Source organism: Engystomops pustulosus, chromosome 7 (genome assembly GCF_040894005.1).
Source record: "Engystomops pustulosus chromosome 7, aEngPut4.maternal, whole genome shotgun sequence".
NCBI classification, from domain to species: domain Eukaryota; kingdom Metazoa; phylum Chordata; class Amphibia; order Anura; family Leptodactylidae; genus Engystomops; species Engystomops pustulosus.
Genome location: NC_092417.1, coordinates 50,224,185 through 50,249,252, shown reverse-complemented (window position 1 = coordinate 50,249,252; position 25,068 = coordinate 50,224,185). Strand labels below are relative to the sequence as shown.

The window sequence follows — 25,068 nt, the reverse complement described above, 5'->3', positions numbered from 1 at the left end:
GCAGCATGAGGAGAGCTACAGGCAGATAAGATGAGGAAAGAATGTCAAGTGTAATATGGATCATGTTATCTCTCTTTCAGATACTAGTGTCAGATACTAACGAATGTTCAGAAGCTAAAAGGAAAGTGTATATAAACCCTGTACTCTGATACTCTAGCCAAAGCACAGAGAACTACAGGAATCAGGAAGTGTCTGGTTAGAGAGCTGGAATTATACATAGGAAGGATAGGAGCAATAAAACTGAGTAAAATTGTAACTTAAGAGGTTACAAATATATATCTATATTGTGTAAGCATCACTAGGGGATTGAAATGTAATATTTTTTTTCTTATTGACAAACCCCTTTAAAGCTGAGCTCTGATTGGTTTCCATGGGCAACTAGAACAGTTTGACATAAAATCTCTTTTGGACTAAATTGAATAAAAAAAAAAAAAAAAAAAAAAAAAAAAGACTAAAGTTAGTGATCATTCATGTGCACTAGAAAATCACCCAGTGGACGATGCCAGATTATCAGGAACGTATCCAGTAGATATGGGATAAATATTGTGAGCGAGTAAACCACTTAAGAGCCCAGAATACCAAGGAACTGTTCATTCCGGTCAATAAGGAGCAGAAAACCTTTATGCCATTCATTGGTTGGGCAAAAGTCACAATAACCGAGAATACAAGTCTCTCTTACACCATAAAGCATTGGGGGTGAATGTATTATGTGTGGGTCTGTAGACCAGTGCAGAGTAAAAGTAGACAGTTCTGATGCGCCAGATTAATCCTTGTGTCTGATGCTGGATGATTAATCTGATGCAGTACAAGACTGGTGAGTCCTACTTTGCACCTCCTATAAACAGGTCTAGTTTGCAGCACAATATAGAATTTTTGGCCATACAGGCCATTTCCTACCAACCACACCATTTTTCACCAAAGACAGAAAACTGCCTAAAAATGGTCTAAAATCCTTAAAAGATGTGACATGTGACTTTAGGTTCAAATTACTCCAGTATTCTGGCGTTGAAAGATTAATACATTTCTCCACAAAAAATGTGCTTAAAAACTCATCTTATACTGGAGTCAATGAATAAAATAAATAAACCTCATCTTTCCTACGCCCCCCGCAGGTCTTCTGGTCGATCCATCCGGCAGCAGGTCCGTGCGATGTCACAGGCTCTGACGTCCTACCGCTGCTGCTGGACAGTTCGAACAGAAGACCTGCAAGTGGGGGGGTACCGGAAAGGAGAGTTAAATTTAAAAAAAAAAAAAAAAAAAAAGTTTAACGGGACAGTGGGCTGCGACCAATGCATTTCCCACCCTATGCTTATACTTGAGTCAATAGGTTTTCCCAGTTTTTAGTGGTAACATTAGGTGACCCCTCCTCCCTCCATAGAAAAAAAGCGGCTCACAGCCGCACACACGCTGGAAGATAGAGCCTGCTCTATCTTTTTGCGGTGTGCGGCCCGGATCAGTGCCACACATGTGAGGAACCGTATCCCTGCCGTGCCGCTATTGATGCCTATGGGGACGTTTGTCCCCGCAGACGGCCATGTGAATAAGCCCTAAGAAAGTATGTTGCCCTTTAAAAAAAATAAAAATATGGGCTATGCGGGCCTCTACTGTCTGTGTCTACCAGTGTTCATTGCCTCCTCCCCCCAGCACTTTTTACCAAACGTCGAACAAAAAGAAATGAAGCCAGAATCAAGAAAAGAGCAGCATTAGTCAGAAATCATGTTAGACATCATATATCCACAACTATAGCAACAGAAAGTGAACATGTAGTAAACATGAAGTCTTGATTCAACGGAAAATTTAAGACATCAGTGTTACCTATAAGAGAAAGCAAATCATGAAAAACAGAATCAGCAATACAATGTCACCAAGCTTAATTCTCATTAATAAACTTTGGGTTATTCAGCTTAGAAGAAAGGGGAAAAAAAAAAAAAAAAAAAAAGGGACGGACAACTGAGTTGAGACCTCATTACAATGTACAAAAACCTGAATGTCAGTACAGGGGCATCTACAGTTTTTTTTTAAAAAAGCTAGGCCTGTGACCGGGACAAGGGGGCATCCGCTACTAGAGGAGAGGCCGTTCTACCATCACCGTACACCGATTTTTTTTTTTTTTTACTGTAAGAGCAGTGAGACTATGGAATTCTCTGCCGCGGGAGGTTGTTATGGCGGATACTTTTTACATGTTCAAGAGAGGCCTGGATACCTTTCTGGAGAGGAAAAATATCACGGGTAATGGGGAAAAAACATTTGTTTAATTCTTAAAGGTTGGACTTGCGTCTTTCTCCAACCTTATGTACAATTATACTCTGATTAACAGAGAGAGTGTGTGTGTGTATTTTAATTAGTTTCTTAAATTTTACAGTGCAGTATAGGATTACATTATCCCAGCATGTGTGTATTGAAAGTTTATGTTTTATGTATTGGGATGTATAAAAAAAAATTTCTTGCAAGTTGGAGCTCTCAATGAAGAATCAGATGTGCAGCGTTTGTGTATTGAACATCTGATTTTTGCAAGTTGAAGCTCTCAAAGAAATTTTTATACATCCCAAAAGGGAATCTTTATAAGGGTATGGTCACATGCTGCCTCGGACAGATTTCATTAGAGTTTCCGGTAAACCGCATGCGATGGATTACCAATCACATGCGTTTCACTGCAAACATGTTTGGCCCAAGGCAAGCCCCCACTGCGCTAGCTCTTGTAAACCCCAAATATAATAGAGGGGAGAAGTTACAAAAAGGTGTTTATAGCCTTTAAAATGTCAACAAATTCCTTCTAGCAGTAAAAGTCCTGGATACAGCCGCTTTTACTAGATCTAGACCGCTTAAATCTTTGCTAGCCTACAGGAGAATCTCCTAGAAACCTGTGCCGATGCCAAGGAATTTCTGAAAACTTGCACAGTTGGTGCTTTGCAAGAGGACAAAGGTAAATCACATAAGCCAGGTAGTGAAAAGCATTTTGTGTAGTTACTTCACAACTTATAGGAGTTGTAGTTGAGGAACATCACTTTGGCTATTTTTAGCAGGGGGAAAACAGACAGTACAAGGCTGTGGGATCTGTGTCAGATGATACACCGGAATAACCAGCTGAAATGAAGGAGCTACATAGTCTGTAGATAATATTATTAAAAGTGTTCTTCAATGTTTAGGAGGTTTCCTATGGAAAGGTAACCAATATGTGACTGGCGTGGACAGCTGTTTTGCACTATTAATGTTACTTATCCTATAAATAGGTCCTTTTACAGATTTTGTCTGGAGAACAGCTTTCATGAAATATTAACCCTTTAACGCCGAAGCCACTTTTCACCTTCCTGACAAGGCCCATTTTTTCAAATCTGCCCTGTGTCACTACAAGTGGTTATAACTTCGGAACGCTTTAACATATCCAAGTGATTTTAAAATTGTTTTCTCGTGACACATTGGACTTCATGTTAGTTGAAAAATTTTGGTGGTATGTTTTGCATTTATGAGAAAATCAGATATTTGGTGAAAATTTGGAAAAATTCTTGATTTTTTTCAAACGTCAAAATGTTCTACTTTTTCCATACATAGTCATAATCGCAAAAATACTTAATTAACATTCACCGAATGTCTTCTTTATGTGGACATGGCTTTTTATGTATACTCTTATTTTTGTAGGATGTTATGGGGCTTTGAACGTTAGGTGCGATTTTTCACATTTTCATTAAAAAAGCTAAATCCTGCTATTGAGGGACCCGCTCAGGTTGCAAGTCACTTTGAGAGACCTAAATAAAAGTAAAATCCCATAAATTACCACATTGTAGAAACTACACCCCTCAACGTACGTAAAACAACTTTTATGAAGTTTGTTAACCCTTTAATTGTTTTACAGGGGTTAAAACAAAATCGGATGCAATTTTGAAAGTAACATTTTTTTGGCTAAATGAATGTGTTTTTCAAAAAAATTTACAAATTTTCAGTGGATAAAATACCAAAACGCTCCACAAAATTTGATACCCATCCCTCCCGCGTATAACAATCCCCCATATGTGGTGGTAACCTGCTGTATGGGCACACGCCAGGGCATGGGGGGGGGGGGGAGCTGTGCCATTCAGAGCAGATTATGCATTGTCACTTTTTATTAGCCATACAATCTTAGTTTTTTGGCAATTTGGACATATAAGGGCTTATTTTTTGCGACTTGAGATGCACTTTACAAATACTTCATTTTAGTGGGTCATTAGCTTATTGATTAAATTTTATTAACTCTTGAATGTATGGGTGAAAAGAAAATTGTCAATTTTTTTCATATTTTTTGGGGGTCGTACACCATTCACTAAAAATACTATATTATTTTTATTCTATAGGTCACTATGATTACAGTGATTTTACTGGATAAAAACAAATAGAGGAAATCTCATTTGTTTTTACATCGCAATTTTTTCGGAGACGTAACTTTAATATTTTTTGGTTGACAGCTAGTTTAGGGCTTATTTTATACGTATTGAGTTGTTCTTTTCAGTGGTACCATTATGGCGCACATAGCTTTTTTTGATCACTTTATAGAACATTTTTGTGTAGAGATTTTATGAAAAATTTACATTTTAGCGTGTTTTTCGGGTTTTGTTTTTACGGCGTTCACCGAGCGGGTCCAATAATGTTTCTGAGTTATTGTACGGATTGTTACGGACGCGGCAATACCAAATATGTGGAGTTTTTTTTGCGATTTTGTTTTTTTCACTTTATTGCAGGGAATATTTGTGTTTATATTTTGTATTTTTATTAAAAATGTTTTTTTTTTAATGTTTAACTTTAATAATGTTTAACTTTAAATGCGCATGCTCAGTGTGTTACAGCCGTGTCCTGCCAGAAGGCAGGACCCGGCTCACGCAGGAGGATCGCGCAGCCCCGGGCACTGGCAGTCCCGGGGATGCGATCGGAGCAGCGAACCCCCCCCCCCCCCCCCCCAAGCACCGGGGTGGGGGTCTGATTCACTTCAAGAGCCCCTAACACGCCACAGTTAGGGGTTAACACCCGCGATCGGAGAAATCTTTGATCGCGGGTGTTAGAGGCGGGCACCTGCAGCTTCTGGCCCCGGCTCCGTTCAGGAACGCACCTCCCGCCATGCAGTACTATTACGTCAGATGTCGGGAAGGGGTTAAGGCAAACAATAAAGTTGATTATATTCCAATTAACTGAATACTTCAGTGCTCTCCAGAAAAAGAGAATTTTGATCGCTAAAACACATTTTCATTGTTGGGAAGAAATACAACTAATACATTACCTGGGTACAGGGTTCTGCACCTGGAGCTTAGTGTATTCAATGTGCCAAGTGTCCGGCTGGAAGTTTTCCAGGTAACGTTTTGCACTCTCCACAGTGTTCTGCAACAGCAACCAAGAGAGGAGTCCAGGATAAATTATAGCCATTTGCAGCCATTGCCTTTTCAAAGTTTTTTTTTTAAATCTTAATGCACACCAAACTATCAGCATGCCTTCCTATTAATTAGGTCATGGATTAAAAAAAAAAACAAAAAAAACAAAAAAACAAAAAAAAACACACAAGTATTTGGAGACACATCAAAAACCCAATTTAGGAATCCATTAAGACCGTTTCAAGTCATACCAATTTTTTTCCCAACAATTATTTATGATAGATGCAACAATCTCCTACTCAAGGTTACAACATACTGGGCTAAAGAGGGTGTAGCTAAGGGCTCCAATGCAATAGAAATATTGTGTAAGTGAATCTTTGGTTCAGTTCTTTTCGAACAATATCTAATAACTGCGCCGGTATTTATCCTTGAACCTGAAACTACCATTTTTATTTTTGTATGTCTACCTTCTTTGTATCTGTTATTTGTATCCTGTAAAAAGAAGGCTGTAATAAATAAAGATTATAATAAATTAATTATTCTTTGGTGTAAAATCTAAATTTTTTTGTACAAATCTGTGTGGTCTCTGGACGTTTTGTTACCAATCCACCCATGTAATTGGTGGACAAAAATATTTTTTGGATTAACATGCTGGACTAGACCCAATAGATCTAACCATTGTACTAAAAGGTGTTTGTAGTATGTAATAAATCTGAGAAGTGCTGATCAAAAGCACTGTAGTATCTAAGAAATGTAAATTAATTCAAATAGGGAACCAAAAAAAGTGTTTGCTACCAACCTCCATAAGCATGGCCACGGTCATAGGGCCAACCCCACCTGGGACTGGAGTTATAAACGATGCCTTCTCCTTTGCTTCTTCATATGCTACATCTCCAACCACTCGTTTACCAGACTGTTTTGTGGCATCTGAAAAAAAGATAAAGTGGTCATGGCAGTCTCAAGGACAGTTTGCAAACTGGCAGCCCTTAAATAAAAAAAGCCAGTCAAGAAGAGAAGGAAAAAAAAAAAAAGTGACCATTTCATACCTTGCAACCCAGCAATGTATGGATTGAACACTCTTTTGGAGCTATTTGCACAGTCTTGTATGAGCTTTCAATTGTATACATTTTTTTCTGCTTGAACTTCTATTTTTGTATATAAAAAGATGGCCGTTCTTAATGCTAGAAGCAGCCTGAACTAATCACAACAATCTGCCCTGTAGATTATTTACCAAAATATGGAGAAAGGGGTATCCTTTAAAATACACCATAACATGTATGTGTTTTTTTTGCTTTGGAAAACACGCAATACTACATATTACTCACAAAATATACAGTAGTGAGTTTTTTCATTGGCCACTAGATGTCACCAGTGAGTGTAAATGTTTTTTTTGGTGAACATTCTTGAGAGATTATTTAATCTTTTGTTCATTGTTGGGACACAAGAGACAAACCATCAGTTATGAGATCCATACACTCAAAACGCTCCAACAACTTACCTGGTACATGGTTAATGCCACAGTCAATCACAATGGCGCCGGGCTTGATCCAGTCACCTTTAACCATCTCCGGTTTTCCAGCGCCCACAACAAGAATGTCTGCTCTGCTCACCTATACAAGGCAAACAAATGAGCATGGATCAGAGTGCCAGAAGTTTGTGAGAAGGTCATCGCTGTTGAACTGTACATTTGTATCAGAATATTGTGTATTTTACCCAGCACATGAACCTAAACTTACAGTGTGAGCAAAGCAACAAGTGATACATTAAATGGTTGTCCCAGTATAGACACTATAAACTCTTGTAAAGAGTACAGTAGCTATACATCAGATAGCTGTGACCCTCAGTGGTATGTACACTAGTGTTGTGAATTTCCTCCATCAGGAATAAACTAAAATTGTACGCCCCATACACACTTCTACATCAGAGTGAAGGGATAGATTTATTAGGGGGAAAAAAAAAAAAAAACTCAATAGAAAGGAGGCCTGAGTACTCTAGCTTGATATGGTCGGTTTCACAGGGGAGGAGCTGTTGCTCCTTGCTCACAGCGGAGGATGATATGTGACAGTGTATGTACCGCGTTTCCCCGATAGTAAGACGTAGGGGGTGTTTTACGGGGGGTCGGCTAACGCAAGACGTAACCCGAAAGTAAGACATAGTTAGCTGCAGCCTCTTCATGTCACTGCTGTAGCTCCCGGCCCGATAGAGCTACTCCGTGCAGGCTCCGGTCACATGACTCAAGGCAGAGGAGACAGGGCTGCACAGTGTGGACTCAGCAGCATGGAGCTGAGGGAGATGCTTCCTGCTCTGTGCTACTGGAGCAGCTCCTCCCCTCCTGTGCAGCTGCTAAACTCTGCTACATCAGTCCGAACAGTAAGGGGGGGGGGGGGGGGTTGGAGCAGGGAAGCACATGTCAGCCTGGACCAGCTACTACTCAACCCTGCAGTCAGTGCCAATCAGAAACACTGAAAAGTATGTATGTTTATGTGTTTATGTCCCCCCGCCTGAACTGTATAATGCCCCTACTCTGTATAACCCACCCACACTGTATAATGCCCCTATTCACACTGTATAACCACCCCCCACACTGTATAATTTTTGGCACTTGCTTTTATAAAACATTTTTGTGGTGATTACCATACTGTTCAGGCTGTTAATAAATGTAAATTTTATGGTAAAAAAAACCTTTTTTTCCAATATAAGACATACCCCAAAAGAAAAACATAGTGGGACTTTGGGGGTAAAAAGAATGTATGACACCGTCTTACTTTCGGGGAAACACGGTAGCAGAGCTGGAAGTGTACAGAACAGTGAATGCATATGTCTCCTGCACAGTACTGTATAGTGAGGTACAAGATTTTCCTGTTCTCCATCAGTCCCGCCATCCTAGTCTGTGATTCTACAGAACTTTGTCTCTCTAAGCACCTCATGTTGCTCCCTTCCCCCACCTCGTCATCAGCAGTATCAGCTCTGTGCATATAAGCTAATAAAGCACAGGTGTAGAGTGGATTTACATTTGAGAAACTAAGGCCCCTTCCACACTGGCGTTTTTCACGCGCGAGTTCTGCGCGTGCATTTGACGCGCAGAACTTGCATTGCACTCTATCCCATTGTATTCAATGGGTCTTTCTTCATTAGCGTTTGTTTTTTCACGCCCCATTCAAGTCTATGGAGATGCATCAAGAACGCATTGCACTCGCAATCATTGCAAGTGCAATGCGTTTTAAACGTAAGGGTTGCTAGGTGACCAGAATAACAGTATTTCCCCTGCTCGCGATCGAGCATTTAATTAAAAAAACACAAGAACAGTGAAGAATAGAATAAAAACATTGAACACAGTGAACACCGTGAACACAGGATCATTTAAGAGAAAAACACAGTGCAGAACAGATTACAGATGTTCGGCACATCTGCTTACTTGTCGGGAGATACGCGCGGAACGGTGCGCCCAAAATAGCATGTGAAGAACAATATATATGTGTGAAGAACACATTGCAGATGTATTTAAACATCTGCAATGTGTTCTTCACACACATATATATTGTTCTTCACATGCTATTTTGGGCGCACCGTTCCGTGCGCATCTCCCGACAAGTAAGCAGATGTGCCGAACATCTGTAATCTATTCTGCACTGTGTTCTGCACTGTGTTTTTCTCTTAAATGATCCTGTGGTCACTGTGTTCACTGTGTTCAATGTTTTTATTCTATTCTTCACTGTTCTTCACATCTGCTAACTTGTCGGGAGATAATATACACGGGGAACAGTGCAGAATAGATCGCAGATGTTTGCAACTTATCAGAAGACATTCTTTTTCAATTACCGTATATACTCGAGTATAAGCCGAGACCCCTAATTTTACCACCAAAAACTGGAAAAACCTATTGACTCGAGTATAAGCTGAGGGTGTAGTATACAGCCAGCCTGCCCCCATGGTAGTATACAGCCAGCCTGCCCCCATGGTAGTATACAGCCAGCCTGCCCCCATGGTAGTATACAGCCAGCCTGCCCCCATGGTAGTATACAGCCAGCCTGCCCCCATGGTAGTATACAGCCAGCCTGCCCCCATGGTAGTATACAGCCAGCCTGCCCCCATGGTAGTATACAGCCAGCCTGCCCCCATGGTAGTATACAGCCTGCCCCCAGTATGCCAAGTGAATAAAAAAACAAACTTAATACTCACCCTCCGACGATACTCACCTTTGATGCTCGGCACGGCTCCCGGTCCTCGGCGGTGGCTCCCGGTCCTGGCGGCGGCTTCCGAACCTCGGTGGCAGCTCCTCTCTTGTTTCTTCACTGGCGGCTCCCGGTCACTTCGCATGGACGCGACTGCCGGCTAGCGATCTGCGGGCGGGCGCACACTATGATGCGGCAGTGTCGCCGCCAATGATGTAATCGGCGGCGACAGCGCCGCATCTTAGTGTGCGCCCGACTGCCGGCTAGCGAAGGAAGCAAAGAGCCCGGGAGCCGCCAGTGAAGAAAGAAGAGAGGAGCGGAGCCGCTGCCGAGAATCGGGAGCTGCCGCCGAGGATCCGGACACCGGAGGGTGAGTATTATTTTTTTTATTTTTGACTTGTTTTTTTTTTTTTTTTTTTATAGTTGACTCGTGTATAAGCTGAGGTGAGGGTTTTCAGCACATTTTTTGTGCTGAAAATCTCGGCTTATACACTAGTATATACGGTAAATAACACATTTTAATCCCAAACCATGGTCCCTTTGAAAAATGCTCGAGTCTCCCATTGACTCGCGCCGAAAACGCAAAAAACGCTAACACGCGCGTGAAATACGCAAAACCGCTAAACGCAAAAATGGAACAAAAACGCAGCCAAAAACGTCAGTTTTTCACGCATTGCACCCTGACGTGAAATGCAACGCTAGTGTGGAAGGGGCCTAAATGGATTTAATGTTAAATTAATTTAAAAAAGAACACAAGTCATCATGGGATCTGTGGGCAAGCTAACTGGCCTCAGCGACAGATATAGTCGCCACCCACGACACCTCTGGGGGAAAGATTTTTGTAAAACGCTTTCAGAACAGAAAATGCCATAACTTTGGCAAGAAAAGGATGAGCAGCACAAAGTAGGCATTGTTCTGTTTGTTTTCAAAGGGGGAATCACATTTCGTATAATTACTATAGCTTTACAGTTACACTTTAAGTCTGACTTTGCAGGAAAAAGGGGACTCCTTACACCATACATCACAATTAATGGTCCCATCCTTTGCGCTGTAACCAATCCATCTCATGGCCTGTTTTCCACTGACAGAGCATGATTGCATGACAGCATAATAAGTTTACCACTAGGGATAACGGATTGTAGGTGTAGAATGCCACATAAAATGTTTTTTTCCCAGCGTTATGTATACATTTACGCATGTTCTAATGTCTCTCTCTTCACCTGCCTCTTACACTACCATATTACATAATGGTACACAGCACCCATTAGGGGTTGGACGCACGAGTGTCTCCTTGGAGACCGTCTACTAGATCATCCCCTCTGTATCCGCGCATGCGCCTCCGCTCCACTCGGTTCCTGGACGGCCGTTCTCACTCAGGTCCACCACAGGAGGTGGTTACACTGTGGTCCGCCGCACTTGTGCAGCGAACTGTGGCTTTGCCTATAGGACACGATGGGCCATTGGAGGTGTGCCCAATCATGGAGCTGTGGAGGCGGGGTTAGTGATCTCATACAGCGGTAGTGCCTGCCTTCTGGCGCTTACAGGCTGCCAGCCTGCACACTAAATCTCTGGGTCCACCACCAGGACAGGAGATGTGCAGTTTTCTCTGAAGCATTGCATACAACATGCTTCACAACCACTGTATGCCATTATATGCCCTATGAACGCCAATCCAGGCTAAAGGACGGCGGTTATCAGCATTTACCCCTCTGAAGAGTCAGGTGACGAAACGCGTCAGGGAAGGTGGAGCTGACAGGGGGCATGCGTCTTTTGCAATAAGGACAGATGTGGACTGCCCTTGTGAGGGCGGGAGCTAAAGGGGTTTTCTCAGGGTCAGGATAGTTCCAGGTGCCCCCTACACCCACCCGTTGAGCTAGAGACTCCTGAATCATGGTAGGAGATGACCATTTATTTGTTGATTCATATCGGATTTGATGGGCGTTCACGCTCTTATTGTTACCGCAGACACACACTTCCGCTTGGTAACCTTCTAATAGAACTTTTGATTCCTTTTGTTTTTATACTTGCCATCATTATCTGTACCATAGTGCGAGATTTTTATTATATTCATAGTTAAAAGTTACATTTTAGCACTTTAATCCTCCATTTTGTCCCCTATTCATGCTGCATTATTTGTATACTGGAGGTCTTTTGATCAAAGATATATCTATCATACTCGTAGTTCCACATAAAATGTAGGAATGAAACTCTATGCAAAGTCTGTTGCTTTAAAAAGAACCTGCCATTTAAATTAACCGACCCAAAATAAATACTTCATTAAAAACAATGATTAAAAAGCATGGACCTTCTCCCAAAATGGTTCATTTCTATGGCAAACGTTATGTTAAAAATCAGTTTGAAAAATGGAAATAATATTGTACGTATTGTGGAATGTAGCCCGAGACATGGCTCTATCCTTCTTGAGCTATCTGAACTATGCACCTCTCTATATACTATTATGCTGTGGTCCTGAGACTTCCCCACTAGTAAGGTGTCCTATTGTTGTCTTGTCCTAGGTTTTATATTTGTATGGTTCAGCTGTTATGGGTTCTTTGATTTCCTTGGTGGGTGTAATATTTTCCATGTTGGGATCTGATATTTAGCTATTTCCGAGCAACATAGAAAAATTGTAAGTGGGACATGGAAGGCTGTATTCTGCCTGACAAGCAATGGTTGTTAACCTCTAGCTTTGTTCTGGATAAATCTTGGGGACAGAGGTAAGGTTATAACCGTGGCCCACATGATGTGGGATATACTGCCGTGCCGGCCATATCATTGTAACTCATTTGTACACCATTAGTGTATTTTGAAGAGTACTACATGGAGCAATGTTTTAGTGCAATAAGTCCACTCACCTCTTCACTGATCATCTCCGTCTTTGAGTGACAGGTGGTGACGGTGGCATGATTCCACAAGAGCAGGTCATGCATAGGAGCTCCAACAATTTTACTACGCCCGATAACTACCGCCCTCTTCCCCGCAATCTGTACACCTAGATATTTAACAGACAGAAAAAGAAAGAGGAATAGAAAATAAATTGAGTCCTTAATTTATTCAAACAATATCAAATTTTTTTTTTAAAAAATGCAATGTTTTTCAGAAGGAATTGACACCGATCCTTAATCCTGAAATACTTTTCTGTGAAAAAGCAATCCTGAAATCATTGACAGCTGGCTGTTACCAGGGCATGTGTCTAGACATGCCAACATTGCCCAATCGGTAAAAATCAATGTCAAATGATGCAGTAACACACCTACACATGGCAATGATCAATGGGGTTTTTTCATTCTACAGGCAGTCCCTGGGTTATATACAAGATAGGGTCCATAGGTTTGTTCTTAAGTTGAATTTATATGCAAGTCAAAACTGTATATTTTATAATTGTAGCTCCAGACAAATTTTTTCACCCCAGTGACAATTGGAGTTTAAAAATTTTTTTTGCTGTAAAGGGACAAAGGATTCAGACACCTTGCAGCCTGGGACTAAAGTACAGCATCCAGAGAGCCTTGCAGAGGTCACAGGCAGCAGAGGGGTCAGTCTTTAACTAGGGTTTCTTAAAAGGTGACGGCCTATACTCATAAAAAGGTACAGGAGGACCAACTGAAAAATTACAATGCAGAGATCCATGAAATAATGCTCCAGAGTTCTTATTTCATAGGGGAACACAGGTATTTAGATATAAAATTGAAGAATGCAGGTCAAGAGAGGCAACAGGTTCTGCATAAGATTGGACAACCTCAATCACACAATTATGGCCCATCACTAGAGCTCTCAAAGATCACTAGAATAGACATATCCCAACACATTTCTTCTGGGGGTAGGAGCTGGGCTTACAAGTTACATGTTGGGAGACACCTCAGTGTCCGATACAAAATGGATATGACAGAAGAAGGGAAAAAAAGGGAATAAATAAAAGTCCAGAGTTTTTTTTGTTTCAACCACTAGGAGTCGATAGTTTTGCTGCAGGTAGTGTATATGGAAAACTGAAGGACTGATGGTGAACACTTATGGCCCTAAACTAGTGCCAAAAGTATGACCACTGAATTCACAATATATTTCAGTATCTGTGCAAAACAAGAACTGTGATGTTATGAGTATTTCTAGGCAAATAAATATTAGAAATTTTACAAATAAAATTACACATTTTCTATCTTTGGGCACCATATAAATAGACAAATGGTCCCCAAATTGTCCATAGTCTTGAAGTATTTGGGACAACCCTTTAAGCGCTGCCTAACACAATACCTGTTTGTCGGATAAGGTCCAAGCAGCCTTTCGGTGTACAGGGTATAAAGCAATCTCCAAGATCCCCCCTAGCCAGTTTGCCTGCATTAATGCAGGTTAGCCTACAATAAAAGAAATAGATAAATCATGCATTATGGTATATCCATAATTGTGCTGCTTCAGAAAAGACACTGAAAAAAGCAAGCATGTCTTTTTATTAAAGATTTAGTTCATGGAATATTTTTTTCAAGATTGGATTTTGCCTTGAAAGAGAAAAAAAACTAATAAAAACACTTCTGTAGATGTGGTCTGATAATGTGATCTATTCACTACAATGGAGCCAAGATTCAATACCAAATATATCCCATGTACAACACCATAACTAACCCGTCCACATCCTTAGCAGGCGACACAGCATTGGTGACTTTCTCCGTGTCAATCTTGTGATCTGAATCCAGAGGTAGTTGAACAATTAACCCATGAAGTGTTGGATCCTCATTAATCGATTTGATTCTGCTCAGCACCTGCAATACAGAATAATTGTAGGAGTACTCAGGTATAAAGTATGGGTCATACATAAGAGTCAGAAAAATTATGTGAATTTGCAAACTTCTCCCAACAATGAGTATCAGGTGCCATAATTGGGGCATAGTGCTATAAAAATTAGTTATGCACACAGCTTCTACCCATCTTAATATTTGGTGGAACTGAATTCAATGCCAGCAACTAGAGTTTCTAGAAACATATGCTGGGACTTGTGGTTTCTCCACACATGGAGGCCGCTGATTTGCTAGAACATACTCCTTGCTATGTAGGCTTATTCCGGAATTATCCATTCTTCTTATACAATGTGGCCAGCTTCTCTCACCTCTGCCTCGGTTGCAGTCCTTGGAAGCTTGACATGACTGGCATTGATACCAATCTGGAAAATAGAATATTACAGAAGGCTTAATATGCATAATAAGAAGGAAAAGCTTAGCCGTTCGCCAATTTAATCTGGAGGGGGTTTACAGTATTGCCATCACTTCTATATCTGTTGGGTGCAAAAAGAACACCCAACAAAGTGCACAGTGGCAAACATTTATCAAAAGCAGTGCAAAATGCACTATGTGCAGTTTTCCTCACAAATGAATACTGTTTACTGATTACTAAAAATACTGTTTAGTAATAAATGCACAGTCCGAATCGGCACCAGAATGGTTCAGAATTGTGTGGCACGGCGGACACAGTGCAGCTATGACACAATACTGGCATAAACACTTAAATACATGTGCAAGCAGTTTGCACGTTATTTTCAGTGCAAGTCAGACTGAAAACTGACAAACACTTTAATAAATGTGGGCCTGTATCTTTCTGTAGGTGACCACCAGCTAAGCACAAGGCTGTACACCAAAGGATTTGGTTCCTTTAAAGAGGACCTGTCACCTGTAAAAGCGTCACTAGGAGCTGCTTACAAAAGTAGTGCTACAACCAATGCAGCAGTGTTAATCTGCTAGCATTATCAAAACCCTCAGATAAATGCTAGCAGACACTGCGGCGAAATACATTAGAAACGCTGGACCGCGGTGCAAGCGGTCCGGCATATTCATGAGGGGGCGGTCCCCCAGACGGCCCCTACACTCATGCACCATTGAAAGCAGAAAAGACTGTGGAAGTAGTAAACGCAGGCAGTAATAGGATCTGCTCTACAATTTGTGGCCATGGTGTGAGCCCATTGAAACAATGTAAAGCCTAACAGTTCTATGGCAAAGGTGACATTTATAACAGACTTCTCAGGTGATCGTTTCAGCTGATCATGTCACCCTCGGTCACAAGAAGAGAATGTATAATAAAACTTGCTACTGTCATGTTTATGGCCTCTCTTAAGACTAAGGTTATTTTGACGTTTCGCTGTGAACCTTGTGCTACAAATCAGATAAAAGTAACTTCCTCTCTACATGTGCACATCAAGAACTGACAATCAGAGTATCCTCTTCTCATACAGTGTTATGAACCTCATCTGGCAAGTCAAATCCCTTCCCCGAGGAATCCTAAACATCCTGGTACATCTTTGCCATGGTATATGATGCATAATTATACTGTATATATAACCAGTTAGGGCATTTAAGTAGTGCAGCAAGAGGGATAACACATGGGCACTACCCTGGAACCTTTTGAAGCTGAAAACTGTATAAAAAAAATAAATAAGCACACACATTATAAACACGATACACACATTGTCATTACCTCTGCAGCAGCCTTAAGTTTCATACTGATGTACAGGTTAGAGTCATCTCTGTCTCCCACCTAGAAGAGAAAAGAACACTTTATTCTATAATCCAGTTGGCATTACCTTACAAACCTATATCACAGCCTATGTTGGCAGACTTAAGGAATGTCCTAAATTCTTTATGTCACTCAACCAGATTTTACTCATTAACCCCTTCACAACAGCAATAACACTATATACGTCCTTTATGCCACGTGCGGATAACATTTTTATATATATACACACACACACGTCAAACGATAATATCTCCAGAACCGTGGCACCTCAAAAACAATTCTGGTGTCCTGTTAAAGGGGAGGATATTCAGTTTAATACAGCATCAGGATTGTGTTTCTAGGTGAAGGGAACGTGAGATATCCATTCTTAAAGGGGAGATTCTCCTCTTCAATAGGACACTGTGCTGGAGATATGACCATTTGAAATGAACCAACCTCCAGCCTGTCAGCTGAAGACAGAAAACATAGAGCTGTAGAAGACACATTGAAAGGAAAGGAAAGGAAAATGGTGATGGATTGATAGTGTACATATTTATAACATGTTTTGTCTTTAATAAAATTTAACAAAATAAATAAATTAAAATAGTTAAAAACGATATGTAAAATCGGTTACAGAGATATCATTTAAAAGAAGAAAAAAAAACTGCAAAAAATGACCTTGACATTCAGGCCCCAATGAGCCTCTGTCACAAAGGGATTCAACTACTGGAACCCTCTGGAAAGTTATAAAAATGTCCTTCAAAAATTTCATCTTTTAAGTGAAATCTTGCTTTGAAGCGAGCAGAGTAGAGTCATATTTGCAACAAGTCAAGTTTAGAGGCTACAGGTGGAGTGCCGACCGTTGATTCTAGAGTATCTAATACCATGTATAGTAAGTATCACCTTTTAGATCACATAAGACTTGTGGTTCTGTGACGGACAAAGGCAGTTAAAGTCATTGTTGGAAATGTGAGTTGGAGATAAAGATCCAGTTCCCTATCTTCATTGGTTCTGTAGCTTACAGAACCACAAGCCTATCGGAAATGTGATATTCTAATTTTTAATATGTACAACAAATGCATGTTCCTAGGTACTGTAAACATTAGGAAAGAGCAGTTAAAGGCCTTCAGCTTCTAAATTTGATCATATTAACCAAAATATGACTCTTCTCAGATAATTTTCAAATGACTTTGGAGAATTCTTTAGAAATAGATAAGATTTAATTTCAAAGATGGAATTATAGAAAGGACATCTCATTTTAGTAGTTTAAATGGGGTCAAGTATGGTGACAGGTTTAAATCAGAACTGTGCTCTTTATCCACAGGACCTGCCAGAAGGCTATGGCACATCCTGGCTATATGCCATTACATCCAATTAAAACGGTTATCGTCTGAAGACTAACAGAGACCTCAAAATCCAAAAAGTTAATGACTGGAGCAGTATCACACTTCAGGGATTTTCTTTCAGCACGAGCGTGGATATAACATATACAGGAAATATCCCATCACACAAACCTGCAGAATGGCCAGACCTGGACGGAAACCAGCAAACTTCTCCTGCATAGCCGCAACTTCATTTTTCAGACGCTCTCGGACAAGTCTGTAATATACAGAGAACCAGGAGGCTGTGTTAGTAATGTGAGCTGATAAGTATCACAATGGGGCATGCAAGGGTACAGTATGGGGACTGTACATCATAGCTAGACCCTTATCAGCATCTAATTCCTTCCAAGATGCCTTGCTTATAACAAATGTTATAAAGCAAAACCCTCAATCTCTGAGATTCTCATACACCCGGAGTCATGAGTGATAATTGAACCTCTGGGGCATCATGTGTGTGTCAAATTACCAAACACTGCATTTCCTGTCCAATTACCCTATGAGTCCAGACAGCCCATGTACCGACATGCCCCGTTAGTGGGCGACAATTACACAACCTGCAGTGAGATCTGGTGAGCAGCATGTGACTACCCGGGCTGTGCCCACAGCCAAACAAATGATAACCAGGCACCTTGCCACCTTCTAACAGGGGCCAAAGATTGAAGTTGTTTTTGCTTCCAGGTCACTTTATGCCCAGCTCATCAGACTTGTGTAAGAGCGTGAGACTTAACCCCAGCCACGCCACAAGGCAGCAGGTAGGGGGGGATGGGAGACTTTGGACTCTTGTCTCCACATTGTTCTTCATAGCCCAAAGCCTTCCTCAACTTAATCCAGTACATAACACAGAATGTGCCACATAATTGTGAGCTGCTTCCTGATACACAAACGGCCTTTTATTAACACCTAAAATATAAACAATCTGCTGCTTTTAACCCTTTACTAGAATGTTTTCATCATGGGCACTTATAAAATACAACCCCAAGTACTGATACCAAAAGAATACCCTGCACAAGACTAATTTCATCTGCCTGCAGCCTCTTGGTATAAGGGGTTAAAATTAGTTACCACCTAGTGTTCCAGTCACGGCTCATCACCTGATTTCACCCCATCGCTCTGCTCTCCCGGTATATAACATGCCATGTAATACCGACTGTTTAGTGGATGTAGTTTAAGATTGTGACCTTAGCAGCCACTTAACCCCTTCAACCCCAAATTCCAGTCTTTCGCATTCAAAATATTAAGCAATTTCAGCGCTTCTCAATTTTAATAAAAAAACCTAGATTATGGAAAGGACTATGAAGGACCCATGCAGAAGGTTTAACTCTTATATAGCCAAGTTTCCCTGCAGGAATAACTGGGAACCCGTAAACCCCATATTTGTTGTACCTTGACTTGTAATTGGCACCTATTTACCCCTACAGGTGACCCCCATTGGCTGGTGGTGGGTTCTAACATTTTCATATTGTGAAGGAGTAAATTCAGATTTGTAATATTCTTCTGGGAGATTAAATATTGTTGTATTGTATCCAGTCTAGACAACTGCTTGAACAGAACACAAGATAGCCGGTAGCAGGTTACATTATGTCTCTCTGCTACAATTGTAACAAACCCTCAGCTGTACCAAAACTTCCTTACCGACTTCCAATAAAATTCTGGATTAACCCTTTGTCGTATTACCCCTTTGGCACCTATTAACCTCTAAAACTGTCACATCAGGAACTCACGTGTTGCATTAACCCCTGCACAGCCACAGCTGTCGGGGAGCTGCCCCCCTGGACCGGTAATACTGGCAGCACTTACCCGGAGACCACCTTCCCGCTGAGGACCTGGGCCGGCATGCTGAGGGCGCGGAGCGGGGAGACGCGGCTCAACACGACTCCGATATTGCGGCACTAAGAAGTCTCCAAAAAGAGATGCTGACCCTCGTGGTGGCGCACACACCTCACTGAGCATGCGCGGATAGGAGGGAGCTGGGCGTGGTTTAGAGAGGTTAACCCCGCCCCTGGGATAATTAAAACCCTCAGCTGCTGATAACATGACAGGATGTGCAGTTATATAATAGGAGTGATATGTGGAACTGCGCCACAGAAGTGTAGGACTACAAGACGCAGCCTGATATGTGTGATCACATGTTGCCTATAATCCTAAGCCTTAGTGTATATTCACACATAGAAGTAGTGCGGCGGTTCTCGGGATAGGTGGCAAGATGCAGTTACATCATAGTTGGTTGAAATCCTATGCACTAGCTGTGCAAACGTATACAGTGAGGTGCAGATGTAGACTTTTACAAAACAGATATCTCCGCTGTTCAGCTTTGGCAAAAAAACCACCTGATGTTGGATGATATTTACCTGCTGTAACTTTGCAGTGGAGATTTCTGCCAAATAAGGGCAGTTCCAGATATCTGTGGTCCCTCCATGAATCATGGATCTGAAGTTACCAGATTTCATGGACCGACTGATTACGGTTTGGTCCTGCTTTTTCTTACGGTGAAGAAGGGAATCCTTGTTTCATATATCACCATGATGCTCGGAGTCCCAACGTTTGCACTGTGGTCTGTCCATGTAATCCAGGGACTGAACTAGTGATGGGTCATTCGCTAATGAGCCGGCACAAAGCACCGGTTCATTCACGTGAACGACGTGAGCCGTCTCACCTCAGTGCGACCGTTCGTGCGCATTATTATAAGGTGCCGTTGACGTCACCGAGCTCTCGGGCACACTCGCACCTGCGCAACATCAAATTTTTATCGTGGCCGGCTTCGGATGGTCGCGCGCATGGTGCGCACAGAGATATTGTGGTGCCTGAAGGGGGGTTTGAATATAACGAATAAAACAGTTTTACATGGAATACGGTGGTTTCTGCAAATAGTGAAGATATGCTCCGGCATCAGCTCACCCTGAGCTTTTGCAGGGTATTTGTGGGTTATAAGTGTCATTTTAAAGTGGTAGGTTTCCTTTAATGGCGTGCGGCTCCCTATTATATATTTAATATGGAGCTGTTCAGATGCCAGAAGTCCCGGCTCTTCTTAGTGAGAGGAGCCGGAATTCCCATCACTACAATGCACGGTCTGTGATCCATGGACTGACAGCCCTTAGGCCACTCGTACATGAGCGACAATCGCTCCATGCGCTGAAGGGATCTCTGGACCCAAAATCTCTGATCACTGGAATGAGCTGACATGCAGTTTAGTTCTGTCATCAGAGTTTCAGGTCGAGAGATGCCTTTGGCGCATGTATCAATTTTTTTTTCATCTGATTATGTTATTGCTCTGTAATGTATTGTTTTATTTGTATATGTCTTCCATCATCTGTATAGTGCTGCTGAATATGGTGGTGCACCGCATCTTGCTGGACTTTGTCGCTAATGGTCCAATCAGAAGTGCTGGGGATAACTACACCCATTTTGATAAATCATTTTCCTCCGCATACATCACTTGTGATACAAGAAGAAGTGGTGTCCCTTGTCTGCAGGTTCAGAGATCCACTGAAGTGGGTCCCATGACCCATGGCACTGCCATTCAAGCTGTCAGTCACAAGTACATAAAGACTAGTGCCACATGGACAAGCCGGAGTCAGAGCATTAAATCACACTATTTGTTTTTTAGCATCCCCCCCCACCCACTAATCATCTGATGGGGAAGGGGGGGGGGGATCCTGTTCCCACTAATCAATGGAGGGGCCGGTTGAGAATTTGTCCTGCCACTCCATTAATCGTTTATAGGAGCGCCAGAAATAGCGCCAAGTTTGATTCCACAACCACTTTAATCACGTGCTTGTAGCAGTTTATGTTTTATTTTGCAATAATTTATTGGTGTAAAAAAGTCTCAAAGCAGTTACATTGAGGTTTTTTTGAGACTTTTCCCTGCTGGTGTATGTGCTGAGACTTTTTATGGATTTTGAGACTTTTTGGGGACTTTTTGAAAAAAAAAATCCCAGGCAGTGAAAAGACCATAACAAAATGTATTAAAGGACCAAAGCCACTTTAATGAACCTAATGTCAAAAATAGACATAAAACTGTCCCAAGGAGCTGGTCTACTGATAAACAACGCCAATTGTGCTGGTGTGATCCAATGGACTGAACACATCCTACAGAAATTTAATGCAAGGACTCCCTTTCTGCTTGTAGAACTGCAGTGCCAGTACTATAACAGTTTTTACAGACAGAGGGTCCTTGCTTCATATAGGACTCGTGTCCTGTGCAATGTGTTCAGTCTGTGGGATCGGATTGGCACATGGGTCCGTTATAAGGGTATAAATGCATCCACCTGTAGGGGGACTACATTTGTGGTTGACTGATGTATAATGTGATACCTGTGCACTTTTACTTGCCTCCTATATTACATGTTTTTTTTCTCCAGGATTCATGTGGATCAGTCTATGTAGAAGTATTCAGGGGAGGATCACATTTTTCCAAATGATGGCACCATATGTGCCCTTGTGTCTACACTTAAATTCCAATGGCCATTTATGAGAATAGTAATTATTCAACCCTTTATTGTGTCCCACCGGTTATATTCTCCCAGCCCATAGTGTTCTTTGTAAAGTCCTGGGAGTATTGCACATAGATCCCTTGATATTTTATAGGACCTGTAGAAGATATTATCTGTTGCCTGTCTGAGCGCAATATCATGCTAGTATTTTGTGCACTCTACTATGTGTCACTATGGCATATGTGCCAGTCTTGTGGTCTCATAGCAGCCAGAATGGATTGGCAATGACTACATAAATAGTAGTAAATGAATCTATTTGTGAATGAATATTGACTTTGCAGTATCCTTCACCTAGTGACAAGTTACTACAACAATACGGCATTAGAACAGGTGTTGTTCAGGTCCCCATAGGAACATGCCACTCCTATTTCCCCAATAGGAACCTGTGCACTTGTACATCATAAGCCATTGTCAACTGCAGCACTGTACTGTTACTGTACATTACTACAGGACTACAACAACCCAAAATGTCAGATGTATCCAATCAATACAGCTATGAGGACCCCATCGAAAGATTATTTGACAGCCGTTCATCGCCCGGCAAATCGTTCTCCAGGTTTCGTGATCCTTCTGTGACATTTTCAGAGGTATTGTCAATAAATAAGTGTAAATTAGTATTCAGGGTCAGTAATTAGCAATCATATGAGTGGTTTAGATGTGGACCTTGCATGGGTGACAGGTCACTGTGGCCCCTGTACTGTATGTGTGATGTAAAAGGTTCTCCATATCTATGAAGTGAAACCCGTCCCATGGGAATGCCACATGAATGATAAACACTGGTGCAAACACTTTAATAAATGTGGACCACTGTAGCATATTCTAAAGCAGGGGGAGCTGAGCTGGCAGGCAGCATGTTATAAAGCAGAAGGAGTGTCATATTTGCAGGAAGCATGTGATACCGGCATATAAGCTGAGCGGCTAATACACATTGCATTTTCTAAAGGCAGCATGTTATAGGGCAGAATGAGCTGAGCTTATAGTTTGTATCTTGTAACGCAGGAGCTGAGCAAATTGTATATAGGCCCGATCTGCAGGCGGCATGTTATAGAGCAAGAGGAGCTGAGCAGATTGTATATAGTGTCATATACGCAGGAAACATATTCTATGGAAATAGGAGCTGAGCGGCTTATACATATTGCATTTTGTGACGGCAGTATTTTATAGAGCAGGAGGAGCTAAGCAGATAGTTTGTTGTGTCCTATCTGCAGGCAGTATCTTATAGATCAGGAGGACGATATTTGCCTCCTGTCTATATTTCAGATGATATTTCTTAAAGGCCAGTGTGCTGTTTATTAAATAATAAAACCAAGTTTTGCACAGAATCTAAGCCCTAAGTATATGAAACACCATGGCATGAGAGAACATAAAGTCACATGGGTGTCCTTATTTTACCTTGTAAAATGAAGTTACATGGCTGTCTTTCTTCTGTAGAGTCTTGGTGTTCTCAAGAAGTCTTGGTGTGCTACAAGAGATTTCAATGAACATGTTGCTTCCACTTAAATTATATTATTAAGGAACATGTCCATGCTGTAGATATTTCCAAATAGATCAGGTCATTCTTATTACATGATGCATTGCTCTTGGTGTTTTTTGGCCAAATTATGTACTCCCAGGGAAGGGAAGAGCAGTCTACTTTACACCCTTCTTCTTACTATGATGTGGACTCCATTCATCAGCTCTGCATTAGCTACTGAAGCAGTGCAAGTTCGGCCATGAAATATGCCTGTTTTTTTAACTCTGTTTTTTGCTCCATTTTTCATGGCTCCTTGTGAACCTTAGCCTATGAGTGATCCGTGACAAATGGTTCTGAAGTGCTCTACTTTTTAATGGATATGTCGCATGGTCCGTTAAAAAAAAAACTCTTTCATGATGGTCTTTCAGTCTAGTGCTGTCCTGACTTTCAGACTCCATGATTAACATGGAGCTTGTGTGAACCAGAAGACAGTTTCTCAAATCCTCTTTGTCACATGCACATTTAGCATCTTTCACGAAAGAATGAAGATAGGGACTTGTAGTACATAGCAAAAATGATGTATCAATCGATTTGCTGGTCACACAGGAGAATGGTGACCTAAAAGAGAATACAGCAAACGAAGAAAGGTACTGGTAAGCAAATCTTGGCAGCAATCTTTTCATAATCTATATTAATAAAGGGGCACTGGATAAAAAATTTGGTTGTACTTAAGTAGTTAAAGTTTATGTTCTTTTTTTTTTTTTAAGTTCCATAATACAGAACATTCATACACGAAAAATAAAGATGGCTCCCAAAAGTCTAAAAGGTATTTAATTTTTTTTACATCCTTATATAAAGGGGTTGTGCCGTGTTAATCATCTTATTGGTGAGGTTTAAAGCAAACCTGTCACCAGGAATGTGATTTTTAGCTGGTGACAGGTTCCAATAGCCTATGCTATGGTGATTTTAAAAATACCTTTGTCAGCATATAATAGTTTGATTTACATTTCTTGGCTCATGCATTGTTGCTCTCCTCCACACCATCCCACTCCCTCCCCTGCCTGCTCAATGCATATGACAGGAAATGGGGAGGGGGAGGGAGCTGCATGAGTGTGAAGGAGAGGAGACTGACACTGCCACATACAGGCTGCAGCTGCCCCCTCCCTGGGGACATACTACAATCTACTGGCAGGGAGCTAGATAATGTGAATTAAACTTATATAAACTACTGAAATTATTCAGAATGCTGACAAAGACATTTTTAAAATCTGCATAGAATAGTCTATTAGAACCTGTCACCAGGTGACAGGTTCCCTTTACACCATGGAACTAATCACAAGAATAAGGATCTCTTCCATCTTTATGGAACAGTACTCATGCAGGTCATCTTGTTATCTTTATGGTACTGCAAAAGGCAGACGAACAATATACATGGCATCTCATTAGCGGTCTCTTAAAAATGAATAGGGTGGCAGTACATTTGCAAAGGACTCCCTGTTTTAGTGTATAATAAGTGCCGGAACCAAGCAGTCAGACACCTAACAGTTATCATCTATTTGGGATTCATAAAAAAAGACATATGATGCAGTATAGGTGTATCAAAATTGATCATGATAAACCAGGGAAACTTACTCATAGATCCAGACAGTAAGAGTGTGGTAATCGTGTTATATTTGTTATCCATGACCTTCTTAATTCTAAAATCAACTTTTAAAATTATGCTAATTAGCCAGAAGAGCACTGGGGGGATTTCCCTCCATGCTGTAGCTTCAC

At 41.3% G+C, this 25,068-nt stretch overlaps 2 protein-coding genes across 2 annotated transcripts in view; one reads left to right on the top strand and one right to left on the bottom strand.

The window, feature by feature from the left end:
- The window catches only part of MTHFD1 (methylenetetrahydrofolate dehydrogenase, cyclohydrolase and formyltetrahydrofolate synthetase 1), a 49,265-nt gene extending 29,935 nt beyond the window's left edge, over positions 1 to 19,330 (bottom strand). The window contains exons 1-10 of the mRNA XM_072115859.1: positions 19,150 to 19,330; positions 17,485 to 17,569; positions 15,953 to 16,012; positions 14,595 to 14,648; positions 14,114 to 14,250; positions 13,748 to 13,848; positions 12,358 to 12,494; positions 6,829 to 6,940; positions 6,130 to 6,257; positions 5,243 to 5,340 (exon numbers count right to left, since the gene is read on the bottom strand). Coding sequence (XP_071971960.1) covers positions 5,243 to 5,340; positions 6,130 to 6,257; positions 6,829 to 6,940; positions 12,358 to 12,494; positions 13,748 to 13,848; positions 14,114 to 14,250; positions 14,595 to 14,648; positions 15,953 to 16,012; positions 17,485 to 17,569; positions 19,150 to 19,187 — 950 coding nt within the window. The 5' untranslated portion in view covers positions 19,188 to 19,330. The remainder of the gene's footprint in view (positions 1 to 5,242; positions 5,341 to 6,129; positions 6,258 to 6,828; positions 6,941 to 12,357; positions 12,495 to 13,747; positions 13,849 to 14,113; positions 14,251 to 14,594; positions 14,649 to 15,952; positions 16,013 to 17,484; positions 17,570 to 19,149) is intronic.
- A 2,398-nt stretch (positions 19,331 to 21,728) lies between these two features.
- Positions 21,729 to 25,068, top strand: part of LOC140069772 (coiled-coil domain-containing protein 170-like) — a 41,190-nt gene continuing 37,850 nt past the window's right edge. The window contains exons 1-2 of the mRNA XM_072115851.1: positions 21,729 to 22,429; positions 24,063 to 24,121. Of these exons, the coding sequence (XP_071971952.1) occupies positions 22,310 to 22,429; positions 24,063 to 24,121 (179 nt within the window). The 5' untranslated portion in view covers positions 21,729 to 22,309. The remainder of the gene's footprint in view (positions 22,430 to 24,062; positions 24,122 to 25,068) is intronic.